The 22603-nt window shown below is 43.1% G+C and overlaps 1 protein-coding gene across 2 annotated transcripts in view; it reads right to left on the reverse strand.

The window, feature by feature from the left end:
* apip (APAF1 interacting protein) overlaps positions 1-22603 on the reverse strand; it is a 56303-nt gene that overhangs the window by 21481 nt on the left and 12219 nt on the right. For both annotated transcript variants that reach the window (XM_086007533.1, XM_086007532.1), the window contains exon 2: positions 20393-20493. In XM_086007533.1, coding sequence (XP_085863659.1) covers positions 20393-20493 — 101 coding nt within the window. The remainder of the gene's footprint in view (positions 1-20392; positions 20494-22603) is intronic.

A 22603-nucleotide genomic window follows, 5' to 3' on the forward strand; every position in this document is an offset into this window, starting at 1 on the left:
TCGCATCAGTGCACTGAGTTAAACTCTTTTTTTAAAGGAGCTGGAGTATTGTGTCCAATTCTAGACATCACACTTTAGGAAGGATGTCAAGGCCTTGGAAGGTGCAGAGGAGATTTACCACATACCAAGGATGAGCGACTTTAATTATGTGGAGAGTCTACAAAATCTGGGTTTGTTCTCCTTAGAGCAGAGAAGGTCAAGAGGAGATTTGATAGAGGTGTTCAAAATTATGAGGGGTTTTGATAAAGTAGATGGGAAGAAACTGTTTACACTAGCAGGAGGGTCGATAACCAGAGGTCACAGATTTAAGGTAACTTAAAGAACCAGAGGGGAGATGAGGAGAATTTTTTTTAAAACAGCGAATGCAGTGCCTGAAAGGGTGGTGGTAGCAGATTCAATAAAAATTTTCATAAGGGAATTGGATAAATACTTGAAGTGGAAAAAAAAAACTGCAGGTCTATGGGGAAAGAACAGGGGAGTGGAATTAACTGGCTAGCTCTTTCAAAAACACGATAGACCAAATGGCCTCCTTCTGTGCTGTATGATTCTACGATTATAAAAAGAGCACAAAGGTAAAGTGTACACATTAAATGTAAAGTGGCAGCATAAGATAGATGGACACGAAGGAAATAGCGGTTGTTAAAAATATGAAAAAAACTGTAGTGACACAGAAAAATGTTAGAAAGATTGTAACAAATGACATTAGAAGTAAAAACAGCTTGGTAATGTAAATTACACCATGGCAAAAAGATATACTGCAGGAAAGAATTCCTCTGGGCCAAATCACCTTGTCTCAATTCTATCCTCCACTGTTGTGTAATTCTGTATGATTTTTCATGATTGGCTTTAACAGCTTAAATCTGATCTTTTATACATTTTTTGCTGAAGTTCGTGAAACCTTTTTCAGATAAGAGAAATAAACTCCAACTTTTTTTATGCACTTGTACATAATTGCCTTTTGAGATCTCCGTTCATTACATTATTTATATTCGTCGGGCTATTCTGGTACCTCGTCGATAGACTCGCCACTGAAATCATAGAATCATAGAAATTTACAGCACAGAAGGAGGCCATTCAGCTTATCGCGTAAATCAATGCAAGGGCGTGAAGTTGTAGTACTTACCCACTAGTTAACCACTAAACACGGCAGGAAAAGTTAGGGCTGATGCATTCAGGTGTAAGTGAATTTTTAATGGCTCGATCAGTCATAATTACTGCCAAACAACCTCTCTGGCATTGAAAATTTAATTTTACAAGTGTGGAGTCTCATTCCTTCAGAATTTAATTAGTGTTGGAGTTTTTTTTTACTTTTTCTGTCTGTCTCTTTCATCTCTCTCTCTTAATCCCATCTTTCGTGCCCTCTCTTTATTTCGCTTTCTGTACATGATTCAACTCTAATTTATACTTTCTGATTTAGACTCTGCGTGTCGCAGTGAGGATTCTCCAATCTGATTGGTTGAAGAGCCTCGCTTTTGCTTTCCCTACTCACAGACACCATATATCCCCTGTAGAGGGTGCCGCGCTGAATTAGACACTCGATTAACAGCAAGTCTCCGCTCAAAAGCCCGCGAAAATTCTGTGGGCAGTTGTCAGCGTAGTGAACGGTGAGCGTCGTTCCTTCGCCATTGACTGCAAAATCTGGGCCATTATGTTTACAGGCAGCAACACCTACTGGTGCAGTGCCTTTCAAATCTTGTGACCACTCAATATTTTTAATATGTATGTAGATTGTTAGTCCTAGTTGAATCATATGACTCCCTTTTAAGTTCAGTTTAGTTTTAATTTCTCAAGTTATCCATGGAACTCTATTCTTTGATGCACCCCTCCTTTCTTGCCTTATAGAAATATATTTATTTGCTACTCTAATCACCTCATATTTGAAGATTCTCAACCACTGATCCATTGCCCTCTTTGCTAACTTTTCTGCCCAGATTATTTGGGGCAGATGACTCCTCATCTCCTGTACATTGAACTTTGCCTTTTTCCAGTCCAACACCCTTATCTTTGACTCTTTGTTACCTCTTTCTATTCTTACATTCAACCCAATTATGTTGCGGTTCTCCTACTCTCACATCAGTTATTTACTCCACTTAATTTCTGAGAACTAAAGCAAGCAATGCATCTTTTCTTCTTGCACTGGAAACATATTGATCTAAGAAACAGCCCTGGATGCAGTGGTGACCACTCTGACCACATGCATTACGCTTAGCCCAGGTGGTCCTAGGATAGTTAAACGTCACCCAGTGTTATTGCCTCATTGTTCTTGCTCGTCTCTCTGAACTGTCTGCAGCTCTGCCTCTCTATCTCATTTCCACTTGTACAATTTCCCTTTCTATTCCTTAACTCCATTCTATTCATTAACTAGGAATAGGGGAGTAGGACTCTTTCAAAGGGCTGGCACAGGAATGATGAGCTGAATGGAGTTACTATGGAGAAACAGAATAACAAGGATTCTGTTTCAACACAACCCTTAGAACTGTACAGATTGTGCACATTAATAAACAGCTGGCAACAAGAAAGCTCTGTAATTCAATTTGATGTTTTGTTGATAGTCAAGGTCTGCAAAGACTTCTCACTGAATTACAGCCTATTAACTCACTGCCAGCCCTCCTTAGAGAGAATAGAAAAGGAAAGGACTTGCATTTATATCGCACCTTTCATGAGCTCAGAACATCCCAAAGCACTTTACAGCCAATGAAGTACTTTTGAAGTGGAGTCACTGTTGTAATGTAGGAAACGCAGCAGCCAATTTGCACATAGCAAGGTCCCACAACAGCAAGGTGATAGTGACCAGATAATCTGTTTTAGCGATGCTGGTTGAGGGATAAATATTGGCCAGGAAACTGGGGAGAACTAACGTGCTATTCTTCAAAATAGTGCCATGGAATCTTTTACGTTCAGCTGAAAGGACAGACGGGAGCCTCAGTTTAATATCTCATCTGAAAGACGGCTCCTCCCACAGTGCAGCACTCCCTCAGTAATGTACTGGAGTGTCAGCCTGGATTATGTGCTCAAGTCTCTGGAGTGGAGCTTGAAACATGACCATCTGACTCAGAGGCAAGCGTGCTACCACTGAGCCACGGCTGACATTTTTATATAAATATATACAGATATAGCTCCGGTATATACCATGAGTCACATTGTATAACCAAAGGTATAATACAAGACAAGATCGAGGTTGCCTAAGTGATAAAGTATATAATCTCTTATTAGTGTTATGTCCTGTCTGAGGCTCCTGATAAATGAACTACTGATCCAAAAATTATACCAGGGCATTCCACCTGATCCTATCAGGTTCACGTGACTTTTACCACTTCACAAATGCCTGTGTTGTGAGACCTTAATGGGAGCAGTTTATATTTTAAATTACAAAAATTCAGATTGCCAATTGTTCAAATAAAGAAAGCCTCCCTGAATACTGTGTGCAATACCACGGGTGCAATTTGCATCTTAAGTGGAAGCTCGTTAAGCTTCTTAATAATGGTTTCAAGATACAGCACCGGTGATCACGCAGTTATTTATAGGAGATGAACTTAGATACAACCCTGTTATCTGATAGTGCTTTACAAATCCTACACTGAATTTACAGGAATTCTAAACAGTCACACAGCAAACACTGAAAATCCTGAGCTTTAAGAGAATGAACAAAAACACAATGCAAATGCACAGATACAAGTGCAATTCAAAGCAGTCACATCCTACCCATAACACTGAGAATAAAGGGACATGGAATAAAAAGTAAAAGTGTATTGACTCAAACTGCCACATATTGCTGCCCGTTATAATGGGTGATATCAATACATTTATAGGCTTCTTTTAGTTGTCCTTAGTTTCTGCATTTGAGCTTTTAAACTTATCAGAGCAGCCTGGAAGCAAATATTTGTGCAGAACCTGCACGATAATGACACCCTGAATGGAGAGTGCTGCCCACAGCCTGTGTCTTCTGAATGACTTCCACTTTCCACCTGTGATCTTACATGAGTGGAACTCAAACAGGAATGGGTTGGGTGGGAATTATATTTAAGTCCTAAGGGTGTCTCTCAACAGCAGCTTTTACAAACATAACGTTGAATATATGTAAACTAAATTTGCTGGGCTATGGGGAAAGAGCAGGGAAGTAGGACTCTTTCAAAGGGCCGGCACAGGAGTGATGGGTTGAATGGTCTCCTTCTGTGATGTATGATTCTAAAACGTGACATGCCTTTATAATACACTCCCAGATTCCTCCATCATCATCCCTGGGTATGTCCTGTCCCACTGGCAGGACCAACACACCAGAGGTGACGGCACAGTGGTATACAGTCGGGAACGAGTGGCCCTGGGAGTCCTCAACATTGACTCCGGACCCCATGAAGTCTCATGGCTTCAGGTCAAGCATGGGCAAGGAAACCTCCTGTTGATTACCACCTACCGCCCTCCCTCAGCTGATGAATCAGTACTCCTCCATGTTGAACACCACTTGGAAGAAGCACTGAGGGAAGCAAGGGCACAGAATGTACTCTGGGTGGGGGACTGAAATATCCATCACCAAGAGTGGCTCGGTAGCACCAATACTGACCGAGCTGGCCGAGTCCTAAAGGACCTAGCTGCCAGACTGGTGGTGAGAGAACCAACACAAGGGAAAAACCTTCTTGACCTCGTCCTCACCAATCTACCTGTCGCAGATGCATCTGTCCATGACAGCATTGGTAGCAGTGACCACCGCACAGTCATTGTGGAGACGAAATCTCATCTTCAGACGGAGGACACCTTCCATCGTGTTGTGCGGCACTACCACCATGATAAATGGGATAGATTAAGAACAGATCTAGCAGCTCAAAGCTGGGCATCCATGAGGCGCTGTGGGACATCAGCAGCAGCAGAATTGTATTCCACCACAATCTGTAACCTCATGGCCCGGCATATCCCTCACTCTACCGTTACCATCAAGCCAGAGGACCAACCCTGGTTCAATGAGGAATGCAGAAGAGCATGCCAGGAGCAGCATCAGGTGTACCTACAAATGAGGTGCCAACCTGGGGAAGCTGCAACACAGGACTACATGTATGCTAAACAGCGGAAGCAGCATGTTATAGACAGAGCTAAGCAATCCCACAATCAACGAATCAGATCAAAGCTCTGCATCCTGCCACATCCAGTTGTGAATGGTGGTGGACCATTAAACAACTAACGGGAGGAGGAGGCTCCATGAATTACCCACCCTCAATGAGGATGGAGCCCAGCACGTGAGTGCAAAAGACAAGGCTGAAGCATCTGCAACCATCTTCAGCCAGACGTGCCGAGTGGATGATCCATATCGGCCTCCTCCTGAGGTCCCCACCATCACAGAAGCCAGTCTTCAGCCGATTCGATTCACTCCACGTGATATCAAGAAGTGGCTGAGCGTACTGGATACAGCAAAGGCTATGGGCCCCGACAACATCCCAGCTATCGCGCTGAAGATTTGTGCTCCAGAACTAACCGCGCCTCTAGCCAAGCTGTTCCAGTACAGCTACAACACTGGCATCTACCTGACAACGTGAAAAACTGCCCGGGTATGTCCTGTCCACAAAAAGTAGGACAAATCTGATCCGGCCAACTACCGCCCCATCAGCCGACTCTCAATCATCAGTAAAGTAATGGAAGGTGTCATCGACAGTGCTATCAAGCAGCACTTACTCACCAATAACCTGCTCACCGATGCTCAGTTTGGGTCCCGCCAGGACCACTCGGCTCTAGACCTCATTACAGCCTTGGTCCAAACATGGACAAAAGAGCTGAATTCCAGAGGGGAGGTGAAAGTGACTGCCCTTGACATCAAGGCAGCATTTGACCGGGTGTGGCATCAAGGAGCCCTAGTAAAATTGAAGTCAATGGGAATCAGAGGAAAAGTCTCCACTGGCTGGAGTCATACCTAGCACAAAGCAAGATGGTTGTAGTTGGTGGAGGTCAATCATCTCAGCCACAGGACAGCGCTGCAGGAGTTCCTCAGGGCAGTGTCCTAGGCCCAACCATCTTCAGCTGCTTCATCAATGACCTTCCCTCCATCATAAGGTTAGAAGTGGGGATGTTCGCTGATGATTGCAGTGTTCAATTCCATTTGCAGCTCCTCAGATAATGAAGCAGTTCATGCCCGAATGCAGCAAGTCCTGGATGACGTTCAGGCTTGGGCTGATAAGTGGCAAGTAACATTCACGCCACAAAAGTGCCAGGCAATGACTATCTTCAACAAGCGCGAGTCTAACCACTGCCCCTTGACATTCAATGGCATTACCATCGCTGAATCCCCCACCATCAACATCCTGGGGGTTACCATTGACCAGAAACATCACTGGACCAGCCACATAAATACTCTGGTTACAAGAGCAGGTCAGAGGCTAGGTATACTGTGGCGAGTGTCTCACCTCCTGACTCCACAAAGCCTTTCCACCATTTACAAGGCACAAGTCAGGAGTGTGATAGAATACTCTCCACTTGCCTGGATGAGTGTTGCTCCAACAACACTCAAGAAGCTCGACAGCATCCAGGACAAAGCAGCCCGCTTGATTGGCACCCTATCCACCACCTTAAACATTCACTCCCTCCACCACCAGTGTACCGTGGCTGCAGTGTACACCATCTACAAGATGCACTGCAGCAACTCGCCAAGGCTTCTTCGGCAGCACCTCCCAAACCCACGACCTCTACCACCTAGAAGGACAAGGGCAGCTGGTGCATGGGAACACCATCACCTGCAATTTCCCCTCCAAGTTCCCCACCATCCTGACTTGGAAATATATCGCCGTTCCTTCATTGTCGCTGGGTCAAAATCCTGGGAGTACCTTCACCACACGGACTGCAGCGATTCAAGAAGGCAGCTCACCACCACCTTCTCAAGGGCAATTAGGGATGGGCAATAAATGCTGGCCCTGCCAGCGACACCCACATCCCAGGAACGAATAAAAAAAACTTTGTTGGCTGTGATTTACTTGGCTGAGTACCTGACTGTTGCTTTCATCAATGATCCATTTTACCATGTGAGGAAGATCTCACTTGTGGCCTTTCACTTAATCCATTGTCCTGATGGCATCCATTTTGCCATATGTGCCAGTGCACCTTCTGCTACTATTCGGTCTCGAACAACAATAAGATTTTTCTATTCTAGTAATTCTGTGGTCATATAGCTTAATGTCAGATGTAATTCTCCATTAACATAGTCATTCATGGGATATGGGAGGATGGAGTAATGGAGAGCCTACCTCTATTTGTGACTGGGAAGCAGGGTTCCTGAGTATCAGAGTAATAATTGCTTAGAACATAGAAACTTAGAAAAATAGGAGCAGGAGTAGGCCATTCGGCCCTGCGAGCCTGCTCCGCCATTCAATATGATCATGGCTGATCCTCGGTCTCAATACCATATTCCCGCTCTCTCCCCATACACCTTGATGCCTTTTGTGTCTAGAAATCTATCTATCTCCTTCTTAAATATATTCAGTGAATTCCACAGGTTCACCACCCTCTGAGTGAAGAAATTTCTCCTCATCTCAGTCCTAAATGTCCTACCCCGTATCCTGAGACTGTGACCCCTCGTTCTAGCCCCCCCCAGCCAGGGGAAACATCTTCCCTGCATCCAGTCGGTCTAGCCCTGTCAGAATTTTATATGTTTCAATGAGATCCCCTCTCATTCTTCTAAATTCTAGTGAATACAGGCCTAGTCGACCCAATCTCTCCTCATACGACAGTCCTGCCATCCCAGGAATCAGTCTGGTGAACCTTCGCTGCACTCCCTCTATGGCAAGTATATCCTTTCTTAGGTAAGGAGACCAAAACTGCACAAAGTACTCCAGGTGTGGTCTCACCAAGGCTCTGTACAACTGTAGTAAGACATCCTTGCTCCTGTATTCAAATCCTCTTGCAATGAAGGCCAACATACCATTTGCCTTCCTAACTGCTTGCTGCACCTGCATGTTTGCTTTCAGTGACTGGTGTACAAGGACACCCAGGTCCCTTTGTACATCAGCATTTCCCAATCAACACCATTTAAATAATACTCTACCTTTCTGTTTTTCCTACCGAAGTGGATAACTTCACATTTATCCACGTTATACTGCATCTGCCATGTATTTGCCACTCACTCAACTTGTTTAAATCACCTTGAAGTCGCTTTGCATCCTCCTCACAACTCACAATCCCACCTAGTTTCGTGTCGTCAGCAAACTTGGAAATATTACATTTGGTTCCCTGATCCAAATCATTGAAATATGATTGTCCTGCTTCGATCAAGACTGCTCTCAGGTCCAGACCCAATCATTCTGAGCACTGGACACACAAACTGTAATTCTGACTGAACATGAGTATCTTGAGATTCCGGTTTTGAATCAGTTTACAGCTAAGATTGACAAGTAAAGATCTCAAGAGAGAGAAAATAGAGGAAAACATGAAAAAAAGAAAATACTTTAAAAGGAAAGAGAAAAGAGCCTGAGGAAAGTGGGAAAGTAATTGCCAGGAGTTATTACATAAGGAACACCACGACTTGTAATTGGTATCTGGGCCAGTGACTAACTCAGGGCTCTGTGTCTTCTACACAGATTGGCCCTGAATAAATAAATAAACAATCAGATCGATTTTCACTCCCATTCATTCCAGTTGCAGGCCTGATACAATACAGAGAGTTGCTCCTACACTACATAATACGCCCATTACCCATTCTTGTAATTATATAATGGTAATATTTGTATTTATACAGCATTTAATCACATTTAAATATCTCACACAATGAATTATTTTTGACGTGCAGTTACTGTTGTAACATAACTAGGCCTCTTCCAGCCTATCAAGAACTCCTACCCCATTACGCAATGTATCTATTGGCTAATCTCAGGGTCACTAGAAAATCACAACTGCGTTACAGTATAATGGAATCTGCAAAAAATCATCCTTTTCCAGTCCTTGGTTTGCCCTCACCACTACTGGTGCCTATCTGATGTCACTACAGCTAATGGGGTGGAGGAGCTGGGAATCATAATCTGCCACACAATGGGGATGGGATTACCAGATCTTGCAATAGTTTTGCAATTGGGTAGTAACTGCAGTGGTCGTGAGGGTTAACTCAGGCAAGAATGGCCTTGTGAATTGGAAGAGGAGGTTGAAGATGTCAGCATGCACTGGGGGAGCGGGGAAAGAGTGCCTCCGTGAACCTTAAAGTGAAGGGAGATTATCAAACAATATATCTGATTTAGCAAGAGGGATTATTAATACACATTCACAATAACCCAAAATTTCTCTGCATGAAATGAGGGAACACCTGGCAGAGAGGGAATGGTAGCATAGTGGTTATGTTACTGGACTAGTAATCCAGAGGCCTGGACTAGTAATCCGGAGACATGCGTTCAAAACCCACCTACTGGGGAATTTAAATTCAGTTAATTAAATAAATCTGGAATAAATAGCTCGTAAACTATCGGGTTGTCAAAAAAAACCATCTGGTTCACTAATGTCCTCTAGGGAAAGAAATCTGCCGTCCTTACCTGGTCTGGCCTATATGTGACTCCAGACCCACAGCAATGTGGTTGACTCTTAACTGCCCTCTGAATTGGCCTAGCAAGCCACTCAGTTGTAACAAACCGCTACAAGAAACAATAATAAGAATAAAACCGTACGGACCACCTGGCATCAAAATCCTGAAACTCCCTCCCTAACAGCACTGTGGGAGTGCCACACGGACTGCAGTGGTTCAAGAAGGCAGCTCACCACCACCTTCTCAAGGGCAATTAGGGCTGGGCAATAAATGCTGGCCTTGCCAGCGACGCCCACATCCCAGGAACGAATTTTTAAAAAACCCACAATTTTTGCACAATCGACTGCAACTTCCCAATGACCAAGTCCTTCCCCAGTCTCTGGAGTGCTTCTCCTCCATTACCCAATATACAAGCGCTGGCTGCTAGTCCACTTCATTCTGTCCAACACGTTCTAAGAGGTTTGACCAAGAAAAGTGAAAGGATTGTCGGAGACACATATAAAACCGCTTATAGTTTAGAAAGCATGCTTCTGATCACTGTCATACTCGGACAAACCAATGAGATTCTTCATTGTCTCTATATCCAAAAATGAGACTAGTGATGGGCAATAAATGCCCGTATTGCCAATGTCACCCACATCCCAAGAACAAATTTTAATACAGTACTGGTAACAAAGGTTGTAATCAGGTGACCTAGAAATTATTGTTAAAATAAAGTTAGATTTGCACTAAGAATAAGTTACAGGCTGAAATATAATCGAGGGGCTCAGGTTGTTTATATACAGAATAATGGATGCCTGGGAGTGAGTTACAGGCTGGAATCTAATCAAAGGGTTCAGTATATACGGAACTATTGGATTTCCTGTGGTGTTGCCCACAGAAAGTCAGGATAAAGCGAACTTCCCTCAGTGTATTAGTGAAGCGGTTGGTATAAACATGGATATCTGCAGCTTCTGGAGTTGAAGCTCTAGCAAGTAGTGAAAGTGTGCAGCTGCAGGAACAACTGTGTGTTGCAGTACTGATGCTCAAATAAGGAGTGTGTGACATGCGTAGCAAATCTAATAGATAATAGCCCAGATTTTGCATTAAGCGGTGAACGAACACCACGATCCATTCATTACACTTGCCCACAGACTTTCTGTGGGCTTTTGCACGGTGACTTGCGGTAATTAGAGAGTCAAAACTGCAGGGTGTGCTCTACAGGGGATATGGGACCTTTGTGAACAGGGCAAGAAACTGTGTGTCTCCTTAGCCAATCAGAGTGAAGAATCCTTACTGAGCCACGTAGAGTCTAAACCAGGGAGAGTAAGTTTGGATATTTAACACAATGCCATATCATGTACAGAAAGCAAAATAGAGAGTGGGAAAGAAAGATGGGTTAAGAGAGAGAGATAAAAGAGACAGAAAGAAAGATTTTGTTTAAATTCTCTTTTAAAAATCTCCAACATTAATTAAAATCTGAAGGAACGCGACTCCACACTTCTAACATTTAATTTTCAGTACCAGAAAGGTTGTTTGGCAGTAATTAAGACTTATAACACCGTTAAAAATCCACTTACACTTGAATGGACAAGCCCTAACCTTTTCTGGCATGTTTAGTTGATATAAGAACATAAGAAATCGGAGCAGGAGTAGGCCATTCGGCCCCTCGAGCCTGCTCCGCCATTCACTAAGATCATGGCTGATTATCTACCTCATCTCCACTTTCCTGCACTATCTCCATATCCCTCGATTCCCATAATATTCACAAATCTATCAATATCTGTCTTGAATATACTCAACGACTGAGCCTCCACAGCCCTCTGGGGTAGAGAATTCCAAAAAATCACCACCCTCTAAGTGAAGAAATTTTTCCTCATCTCAGTCCGAAATGGCCGACCCTTTATTCTGAGACTGTGACCCCTGGTTCTAGACTCCCCAGCCAGGGGAAACATCCTCCCTGTATCTACCCTGTCAAGCCCTGTAAGAATTTTGTATGTTTCAATGAGATCATCTCTCATTCTTCTACACTAGAGAATATAGGCCTAGTCTACTCAATCTGTCCTCATAGGACAATCCCCCCATCCCAGGAACCAGTCGGGTGAACCTTCATTGCACTCTCTCTGTGGCAAGTATACCCTTCCTTAGGTAAGGAGACCAAAATTGTACACAATACTCCAGGTGTGGTCTCACCAGGGCCCTATATAATTGCAGTAAGATGTCTTTACTCTTATACTCAAATCCTCTAGTAATAAAGGCCAACATACCATTTGCTTTCCTAATTGCTTGCTGTCCCTGCATGTTAACTTTCAGTGATTCATGTACAAGGACACCCAATACTCTGCTTTTCTATTTTCCAACCAAAGTGGATAACTTCACATTTCTCCACATTATATTCCATTTGCCATGTTCTTGCCCACTCACTTAGCCTATCTATATCCCCTTGAAGCCTCCTTACATCCTCCTCACAACTTACAATCCCACCCAGCTTTGTATCATCAGCAAACTTGGATATATTACATTTGGTCCCCTCATCCAAATCATTGATGTAGATTGTGAATAGCTGAGGCCCAAGCACTGATCCTTGCGGTAGCCCACTAGTTACAGCCTGCCAACCCGAAAATGACCCGTTTATTCCTACTCTCTGTTTTCTATCCGTTAACTAATCCTCAATCCGTGCTAGTATATTACCCCCAATCCCATGAGCCCTAATTTTGTTTAATAACCTCTTGTGTGGCACCTTATCGAATGCCTTCTGAAAATCCAAATACACCACATCCACTGGTTCCCCCTTATCTATTCTGCTAGATACAACCTCAAAAAACTCTAACAGATTTGTCAAACATGATTTCCTTTTCATAAATCCGTGTTGACTCTGCCCAAACCTATTATTATTTTCTAAGTGCCCTGTTACCACGTCCTTAATAATAGATTCTAGCATTTTCCCTACTGCTGATGTCAGGCTAACTGGTCTGTAGTTCCCCGTTTTCTCTCTCCCTCCTTTCTTAAATAGTGGGGTTACATTTGCTACCTTCCAATCCGCAGGAACTGTTCCAGAATCTATGGAATTTTGGAAAATGTCAACCAATGCATCCACTATCTCTATAGCCGCCTCTTTCAAAACCCTAGGAATGTAGGCCATCAGGTCCAGGGAATTTATCAGCGTTCAGTCCCATTAATTTCTCTAGTACTATTTTTTTACTGATACTAATTTCTTTCAGTTCCTCGCTATAGCCTTGATTTCTCCACTATTTCCGGGAAGTTTTTTGTGTCTTTTTCCGTGAAGACAGACACAAAGTATTTGTTTAATTTCTCTGTCATTTCCTTATTCCCCATTATAATTTCTCCTGTTTCAGCCTGTAAGGGACCCACATTTACTTTCGCTAATCTTTTCCTTTTGACATTCCTATAGAAGCTTTTACAGTCTGTTTTTATGTCTCTCGCTAGTTTACTCTCATATTCTATTTTTCCTTTTTTTAAATCAATTTCTTGGTCCTCTTTTGCTGAATTCTAAAATCTTCCCAATCCTCAGGCTTACTACTCTTCTGGCAAGATTATAAGTCTCTTCCTTTATCCAATACTATCTTTAACTTCTCTTGTTAGCCACGGTTGGACCACTTTTCCTGTGGGGTTTTTGTGTCTTAGAGGAATGTATATTTGTTGTAAATTATATATTAATTCTTTAAATGCTAGCCATTACTTGTCTACCATCATAACTTTTAATGTAGTTTCCCAATCTACCGTAGCCAACTCGCCCCCTCATACCTACGTAGTTTGCTTTGTTTAGATTTAAGACCCTAGTTTTGGATTTAATTAAATCACTTTCAAACTCAATATAAAATTCTATCATATTATGGTCACTCTTCCCTAAAGCCCCCTTTTCTACAAGGTTATTAATCAACCCTTTCTGGTATCTAGTGGGTAAGTACCCCAACTTCACGTGTTTCATGTATTTGAATGCTGAGTCTCTTGGCAAGATACTGTTATGGCAAAGCTTCTGGAAGAGCAGGGCAACTTGGATAGCAACTTCCTGATTTCCGTGTTTAACTGCGCTTGTGTGGAGGCCAGAAGTTGCTGTCTGATTTATACTTTAATAATGGTGAGTGCTGATAGCCTGATTGTTATCTTTACTGCAAAATCCAGGCCAATCAATATTTGAGGAGTTCAGTTGATGGTGTAAAGCATGACAACACCGCTTTCATGTGAATTTTAATGTATAGTGAAAATTTGGCTGTGATTTTTCCTTGGTTGCCATTGAGATTTTCTTGCAACTACATTTTGATAGTTAATGTACTTAATGTGTTGAGATTTGAGGATGTATTCACTAAAGGTTTAATATTTGTTAGAAGTCCTGATGACCTGCCTCATTTTTAAACCTATTACATCTGATGAAGCAGAAAAGCAACAAACACTAGATGGTGCTCAAAGACTGTAACTGCAGTACAGCTGAACGTGATGATCCAAATCAGCTCCGTTATGTGTCGTGGATGTCACATCACATTGAAGAGAACTCCTGGGAAATCGACAAATGACCAATCCTTTCATTCAAGTGGAAAGGCCTGTGACTCATAAGTGACACAGGGCACAATCAAGCCATGTAGGTCTTTTGGGGGAGTGGGCTATGATTCCCATCAGTGATGTCACGTCGATGAACCAGATTGTTCAGGCTGGCACAGGCAAATATTAGGATCATTAAAAACTTTGCCTAACTGCCCCCAAGACAGCACTGTAATCCAAACAGATTTTAATATCTACTGCCTAAATATTTGAGTCATAGTTTTAAAGCTAGTTAATGCGGCACTGTTTTTGTATGAATATGTGTAACTCATTCATTCAGTAAGGTTCTGAAATTCTGGAGGACAAGAAGATCAGAGGAAGAGTCAATCCATGCAGGTCTGAACACTTCCATACGCCAGATTACAAAGGACATTTTTCAGAAAGTCTCCCCCACTTCTTTTTAAAATAATGAGAATGGTTGAAATGATAAAAGGTTGAAGCAAGTAACTTGGAAATGAGCATAGCACTAGAGGGTACAAGTACAAAATTCACAAGTCTGAAGAAAGGTTACAGATGAGACAGGCTTGGGGTATGCGAAACATGCTCCTAGAAAAATTAGGCAATTCAGGTCAAATGACATCTTCAAAGGGACGCTGAATTTACATCTACTGAGAAGAGATACTTGAGATTATCAAGAGATTAACATCGTTGCTTGTTTTTTCCAGGGAAGAAACATATTTTGTTCATTAAAAAAGATTAACAGGTGGGATAGGCATTTAGTGAGTGGTAGAATCACACATGGATTTGAGATGCAGTGGGCTTGATAGGCTGAATGGCCTTTCGTCATGCTAGACTTCATTATTTTCTCCTTTGGGGAATAGTGCCTGGTGCTGGGGTAGAGGAAGAGAAGAGGGAAACAGAGTTACCAACACAGGGACTTTTTAGAAAGTTATTTCCTTTCCTGCAAAATGGTCAGTATAAATTAGATGGTGATTCAGAAAATATATCCAACTCATGACACTGGCCTAATTGTTATGGTTCAAGATTTTTCCTTATACTCTATTTGTGCTCACAGCAATAAGAGTTTCTATCGGTATATCTGCTTCTCCTATGATTCAAAACTTATAACTTTATGGGTTTATCATTCCTCAGGGTCTTTACCCTTTCACCAATATATTCTTGTCCTCTCTGATAAATAGAAAAACATCACAAGGTCAGATCATATCTTCAGGCTAAAACCTCAAGAAGAATTTATTACAAATCTACACAGAAATAAAGGACAATAGTAAGAACATTTAAATCAGACAAAATAATTTAAAGTGTTTTTTGCAGAACTGGTTTCCTACACAGTACAATAAACTGCAAGATTTCCTGATACAGTATAATATACTGAAGCAACAACATTTCTTCCTTCCTCGCAGAGCCCAGTGCTGCCTCTGACACAACTAAAACGGAACAGAACTTAAGAAATGGCTTACACCCTGCAGGATATATCCTAGTCTAATCAATCAAGCCAGACCGAAGGTGACCTTCTACACTCAGCATGTTCCTTTGAAGAAACCCCTGGTTGTCTCTAGTAATAACATTAATTATTTTCATCTATCACCCAAACGAATGCAGATAACAGATTCTTCACTGTCTGGAGAGATGTGGGGCTCGATTTTAATAGCCCTGAGGAGGCGGGTCTGTCGCCAAAATCGGAAAAAATGGCTTCAGACACCCAACCCGCCCCCACCCAATTTAGCCTGTTAACTGCCTTGCTAGTCCTGTTTTTATAGTTGTTTCCCATTTTCGTGCTTCTGGCTCCTGTTTCCCAATTTGTCAGAAACAGGCCAGGTTCAAGGAGACGAGTTGCTGGAGGATGTGATTTGTATGCATTGGTGGAGCACTTTAAAAGTGCCCCTGAAACATGGCTGACATTCAAATGCAACAACTTTGCTGTTGTAGGTATGGGATAAGATTTTGCACATCTACTGATCTTGTGACTGTTCAAGCGGACACCCATCTGCAGTGTGACATGAATGGAATAATTTCAGGCCACTTCGACTGTGCGCTTGCAAGCTTGTTGCCTCAAATGAAATCTATAGCAAGGAGATGGAAAAAATTTATGCCCTCTCATCCTGGTCCTCATAATCGGAGGAGCAGCAGTCGCGAGGCTCAGCGCAAATCTTCCTGGGAAGAGAAGGAGGAGGACAAGGGACGCCTTGCATGCCCTGTTGTGACCAATACAGCATCCCTCCAGTTCACTGCTGCCCGTCAAGCAGGGTATGCACACAGCCAGGCCACATTAGCATAAGCTTACTCTTCAACCATAGGTGGCTACCATATGGTTCTGTAATTGCAGCCGACATTTGTCCAATGCCATATATCATCACTGCTATACCGTTATTTCCTATCACTTTCACCATCAGCATTACAAAAGCAAGTCGCCCTGAGCCCTCAATGCGCTTTTGCCATTTCCCAGAACGCATAGCCTACACAATCAACTGTTTGCCATAATTTTTCTTTTACACATGGCAAAAGGATAATAAACCAACAACAGTCAGATAAAAAAGACAAAACACCCATGTGAGTCCCCTTGTGACTATAGGTGCTTAAACTTTCTCTTACGCGTGCTTCTACGTGGTGCTTCCCCTGAGGCTTCAGCAGATGTAGAGGCACCTTGCTGACTAGGATGCTGCGCCTGCTTAGACGCCTTTGGCTGGGCGTCCTCTGGGTTTGGCAGCCTGGGAGGGTTCTTCAACAGTCTGCCCTTCCTGCGTCTGTGCAGCGGCTGAAATGGCCATCTCAGTTGTCTCCGCAAAGTGGGTCTCTGACCGAGGGCTCCGCAGTGGCATGGTCGTGTGAGCGCTTTGAGAGGAGCCCACACTTAACATAGAAACATAGAAGATAGGAGCAGCCCATTCAGCCCCTCAAGCCTGTTCCGCCATTTAATGAGATCATGGCTGATCATCCAAGTTCAGTACCCGGTCCCTGCTTTCTCCCCATACCCCTTGATCCCTTTAGCCTTAAGAAATATATCCAACTCCTTCTTGAATATATTTAATGAATTGGCCTCTACTGCCTTCTGTGGTAGAGAATTCCACAGGTTCACCACTCTCTGGGTGAAGAAGTTCCTCCTCATTTCTGTCCTAAAAGGCCTACCCCCTATCCTTAGACTGTGACCCCTGGTTCTGGATTCCCCGACCATCGGGAACATCCTCTCTGCATCTAGTCTGTCCAGTCCTGCCAGAATTTTATAAGTTTCAATGAGATCCCCTCTCATTCTTCTAAACTCCAGCAAGTACAAGCCCAATCGACCCAATCTCTCCTCATACGTCATTCCTGCCATCCCAGGTATCAGCCTGGTGAATCTTCGCTGAACTCCTTTCATGGCAAGAATATCCTTCCTCAGATAAGGTGACCAAAACTGCACACCAAGTCTCACCAAGGCCATGTACAACTGCAGCAAGACATCCTTGTTCTTGTACTCAAACCCTCTCGCTATGAAGGCCAGCATACCATTTGCCTTCTTAACCGCCTGCTGCACCTGCATGCTTACCTTCAGTGACTGGTGCACAAGGACACCCAGGTCTCGTTGCACTTCCCCTTCTCCCAATCTATTGCCATTCAGATAATAATCTGCCTTCCTGTTTTTGACACCAAAGTGGATAACCTCACATTTATCCACGTTATATTGCATCTGCCATGCTTCTGCCCAATCATCCAACCTGTCCAAATCATCCTGTAGTTTCTCGGCATCCTCCTCACAGCACACACGCCCACCCAGCTTTGTGTCGTTGGCAATTTTGGAGATATTACATCTAGTTCCCTTGTCTAGATCATTTATATATATTGTGAATAGCTGGGGTCCAAGGACCGATCCCTGCGGTACCCCACGAGTCACTGCCTGCCACTCGGAAAAAGACCCGTTTTTTTCCAACTCTTTGCTTTCTGTCTGCCAACCTGTTCTCTATCCAAGTCAATACCTTGCCCCCAATCCCATGTGCCTTAACTTTACACGCTAATCTCTTATGTGGGACCTTATCGAAAGCCTTCTGAAAGTCCAAATACACCACATCCACTGGTTCTCCCTTATCTATTTTACTAGTTACATCCTCAAAAAATTCCAGTAAATTAGTCAAGCTTTGGTAAATCCATGTTGACTTGTCCGATCCTGTCACTGTTTTCCAAGTGCTCTGCTATTATATCTTTTATAATGGACTCTAGCATTTTCCCCACTATCGATGTCAGGCTTACCGGTCTATAATTCCCCGTTTTCTCTCTACTACCTTTTTTGAATAGTGGGGTTACATTAGCTATCCTCCAATCCATGGGAACTGTTCCAGAGTTTATAGAATTTTGGAAAATGACCAGCAATGCACCTACTATTTATACAGCCACTTCGTTAAGTACCCTAGGATGTAGATTATCAGGCCCTGGGGATTTATCGGCCTTCAATCCTGTCAATTTCCCTAACACCATTTCCCTACAAATACTGATTTCATTCAATTCCTCCCTCTCATTAGACCCTATGTTCCCCGACATCTCTGTGAGGTTATTTGTGAAGACAGAACTCCTTTGTGAAGACAGAACCAAAGTATGTATTTAATTGGTCTGCCATTTCTTTGTTCCCCATTATAAATTCCCCTGATTCTGACTGCAAGGGACCTACGCGTGACTTCACCAATCTTTTTCTCTTCACCTATCTATAAAAGCTTTTACAGTCAGTTTTTATGTTCCCTGAAAGCTTACTCTCATATTCTATTTTCCCTTTCTTAATTAATCCCTTTGTCCTCCTTTGCTGAATCCTGAACTGCTCCCAATCCTCAGGTTTGCTGCTTTTTCTGACCAATTTATATGTCCTCTCCTTGGATCTTATGTTATCCCTAATTTCCCTTGTTAACAATGGTTTTGTCACCATTTTAATTTTATTTTTATGCTAAACAGGGATGAACAAATTCTGTAGTTCATCCATGCGGTCTTTGAATGTTTGCCATTGCCTATTCCGGAGCCGCTTCCGGCAGGATCAGCTGCTGATGTCCAATTTTGGTTTAATGAGCTTGTTGATTTCAATGAGGCAGAAGCATGGCAGATGCAATATAACGTGGATAAATGTGAGGTTATCCACTTTGGTGTCAAAAACAGGAAGGCAGATTATTATCTGAATGGCAATAGATTGGGAGAAGGGGAAGTGCAACGAGACCTGGGTGTCCTTGTGCACCAGTCGCTGAAGGTAAGCATGCAGGTGCAACAGGCGGTTAAGAAGGCAAATGGTATGTTGGCCTTCATAGCGAGAGGGTTTGAGTACAAGAACAAGGATGTCTTGCTGCAGTTGTACAGGGCCTTGGTGAGACCACATCTTGAGTATTGTGTGCAGTTTTGGTCGCCTTATCTGAGGAAGGATATTCTTGCCATGGAAGGAGTTCAGCAAAGATTCACCAGGCTGATACCTGGGATGGCAGGAATGACGTATGAGGAGAGATTGGGTCGATTGGGCTTGTATTCGCTGGAGTTTAGAAGAATGAGAGGGGATCTCATTGAAACTTATAAAATTCTGGCAGGACTGGACAGACTAGATGCAGAGAGGATGCTCCCGATGGTCGGGGAATCCAGAACCAGGGGTCACAGTCTAAGGATAAGGGGTAGGCCTTTTAGGACAGAAATGAGGAGGAATTTCTTCACCCAGAGAGTGGTGAACCTGTGGAATTCTCTACCACAGAAGGCAGTAGAGGCCAATTCGTTAAATATATTCAAGAAGGAGTTGGATATATTTCTTAAGGCTAAAGGGATCAAAGGGTATGGGGAGAAAGCAGGGGCCGGGTACTGAACTTGGGTGATCAGCCATGATCGCATTGAATGGCGGAGCAGGCTAGAGGGGCATAATGGCCTACTCCTGCTCCTATCTTCTATGTTTCTATGGAACCCGCCCACCACGCAACCCGACTCCAACCTGCCTCAGGAATTAAAATCGAGCCCATATACTCAGTCAGGGCAGCAACAAAGCCTTTTGAACTTGTGTCTGGGATGACACCAGTGGTGACAATAACAAACAACTTCGCTCTGAATAGATTTCAGTTGGCAATGACATAAACAGTGGTGGGATACCTTCCCTTGAAGCTGACAGCTACTTTTCAGACAGCAGTTGTGTATTCGTCTCACTTTTCCCTTTCACACAGACAAAAATCAATCTTTCTAGACTGGTGCTTACAGAATCCCAGTTTACATTCATAACATCTGGTCTAACATTCAGATGAAAATATATAATACAGAAATATTACAGTTTGAAGCTGTTTCTGCCATACTAATGAAACACAAGTACAGAACTGTATTCATATCTCATGAAGTCTATCGTGAGGAGGAATACTTTTCATAAATTACCCTTCAATGATGTGTATAGTATGATTTGCACAGAAACTTTCATACCTTCCCTGGACAATCGCTCTCTTCCTTCAAACTCACCCATATTTCAGACTGATGCCTCCGCCAGTCCCGGTTACCCAGCCCAAATGATAGAACTGCTTGCACAGCTCTGGAATCAGGTTCCGTGGATGTTCTTTGTCCTAGAGAAACAATTAAAGATCTTTTAGTTGCCAGAATTATCCAGTTAAAAGGCTGAATGTTGTAGTAGAGATATAGATCAAGCCGAGCTGAAGGAAGCTGCATGAATGCTAACATGTGTGTCTGTGAGTACTGTAAAATTGGTACGTATGTCAAGTGCTTCATTTTTGGGCATCACCATTCCCCGTCATGCCTTCAGATAGCACCTCAATAGGATTTCCCATTCTTAAGCGCGCAGCTATTAGCTGTCACGGTCCCAGTGTGATAGCAGCTCCACTTCTACGATTAGATAGAGCGTCGACGCCCGAGTTCCCCTGAGCTAACCCAGCATTATACAGGTTCAGAAGCTCCATAGCCCCAGAATGCAACATGTGTTACAGCCTCCCTGCCAGGATATTAGAGGTAGGCTTAAAGATTTATTAAATACTGCATTTTTATTTTTGATCACATTTTTTTACCACAACTTCATTTTGCTAAGATCAGCCCTCCAGGACTGGCCCGAGACCCACCAGCCCCGACTCCTGCTGAAATCAACTGCCGACGGCGGAGCTCCAAAGCTTTCACTGGTGCCCCTTTGGCCTTTCCCACTGGACACTTTCATTCATAACAATTTTTTTTGACTTTCAATTGATTTTAAATGCTATTTTAAACCATTTCTTAATGCTTCAATTCCCTTTTAATATAAAGATATACTGTATATATTAACTTGAATTTCAATACATATTGAATACTGCTCATTTCCAATTATTTTAAAAATAAATTACTTTAACATTTTCCTCAGTTCTATTAGATTACTCATTTTAATATTTTACTATCTTACATTTATCATTTCCATATTTAACTCCATTAAACAGTATCAATATGATTTTTATCAGTGAGATTATCTAAATCGCAATTTCAACTTTTCAATTATCATTTTATCTGGATGGCACCTTCCATTATTTGTATCATTTTAGAATCTTGCTAATTATCGGTTAAGTTAGTGTATTTGAGGTAACAAGTCAACAGGACACTGTCATTAGCGAATAACACCACACTACAACTGGACAGAACATGGTGCAAGTAGACTGGGCCACAAGCAACAGAGGAGAGTGCGGAAACGGGCAAGGAGCTCAGCAAGGCTGGAGACGCAGAGGTCCTGACAAATTTATTTTATTTTTGCAGGATGTCACTTTCATTTTTTTCTTCCGTTTCCCACTCGGCAGCCGGACAAATTGACAACCAGCGGCAGGAGGCCGCAGGCAGGTACCCTTGGGGGCGGTCCCCGCCAACTGGGGGGGGGGGGGGGGGGGGGTGGGGCGGGTAATATTGAGGCCCAGAAGTCAGTCAGTGAAGCAGCAGAAAGGCTACCAAAGGATAAAAGACTGGAGATCAGCTGCGAGGAAGGAATAAATCCTGCAATGTCGACAGGCCAGATAGCCAAGCAAATCTATCATTCTAGGCTCAGCAATAGTCTCCAAGTGGATTAGTGCAAGTGTGTTTTTTTTAATCTTTGCAATGCTGCACACAGAAGTTGAACTGAGTATGATGGAAGTCATGTGGCACGTCCAGAGTTCTGTATTTTTTTTATTCATTCACGGGACGTGGGCATCGCTGGCAAGGCCAGCATCTATTGCCCATCCCTAGTTTAGCTAATGTGGAATGAAGTAGCTTATGAATCAAACCAAACAATATTAGCTCAGCATGCCTTTGGAGAGATTAAAGGAGTACACGGGCTTAAGACATGATGATCCTGTCTAATTGCGAGGGAGTTTCAGTGTTACGCTCCTGGGCCCCGCTATGTAGCTAGCGGATACAGGGCAGTTGGAATCAAATACCATAGAAAAGCAGACAATCAGCCCACCTAAAGGAGTGACCAACATCACTGAACTCGAGTACATACCTGCGACAGACCTGAATTTGTAACACACCCCCACACACCTAAAGTTTGCGCCACAGAGATCGCGACATTTTTGTGGGCAGGTTTCTTCGAGGTCAGCGGCGATCGCCGTCGCTTTGCCGCTAACCGCAAATTCCGGGCCAGTGTGTTTAGTTTTAGCCATGCTTCATCTGGTCACGTGGGTGACCCTGCAATCAGGGAATGCTATTCTGAGCCAGTTCTTGAATAAGTTC

Source organism: Somniosus microcephalus, chromosome 15 (genome assembly GCF_052327205.1).
Source record: "Somniosus microcephalus isolate GS21.2 chromosome 15, FLI_Smic_1.0, whole genome shotgun sequence".
Lineage (NCBI taxonomy): Eukaryota > Metazoa > Chordata > Chondrichthyes > Squaliformes > Somniosidae > Somniosus > Somniosus microcephalus.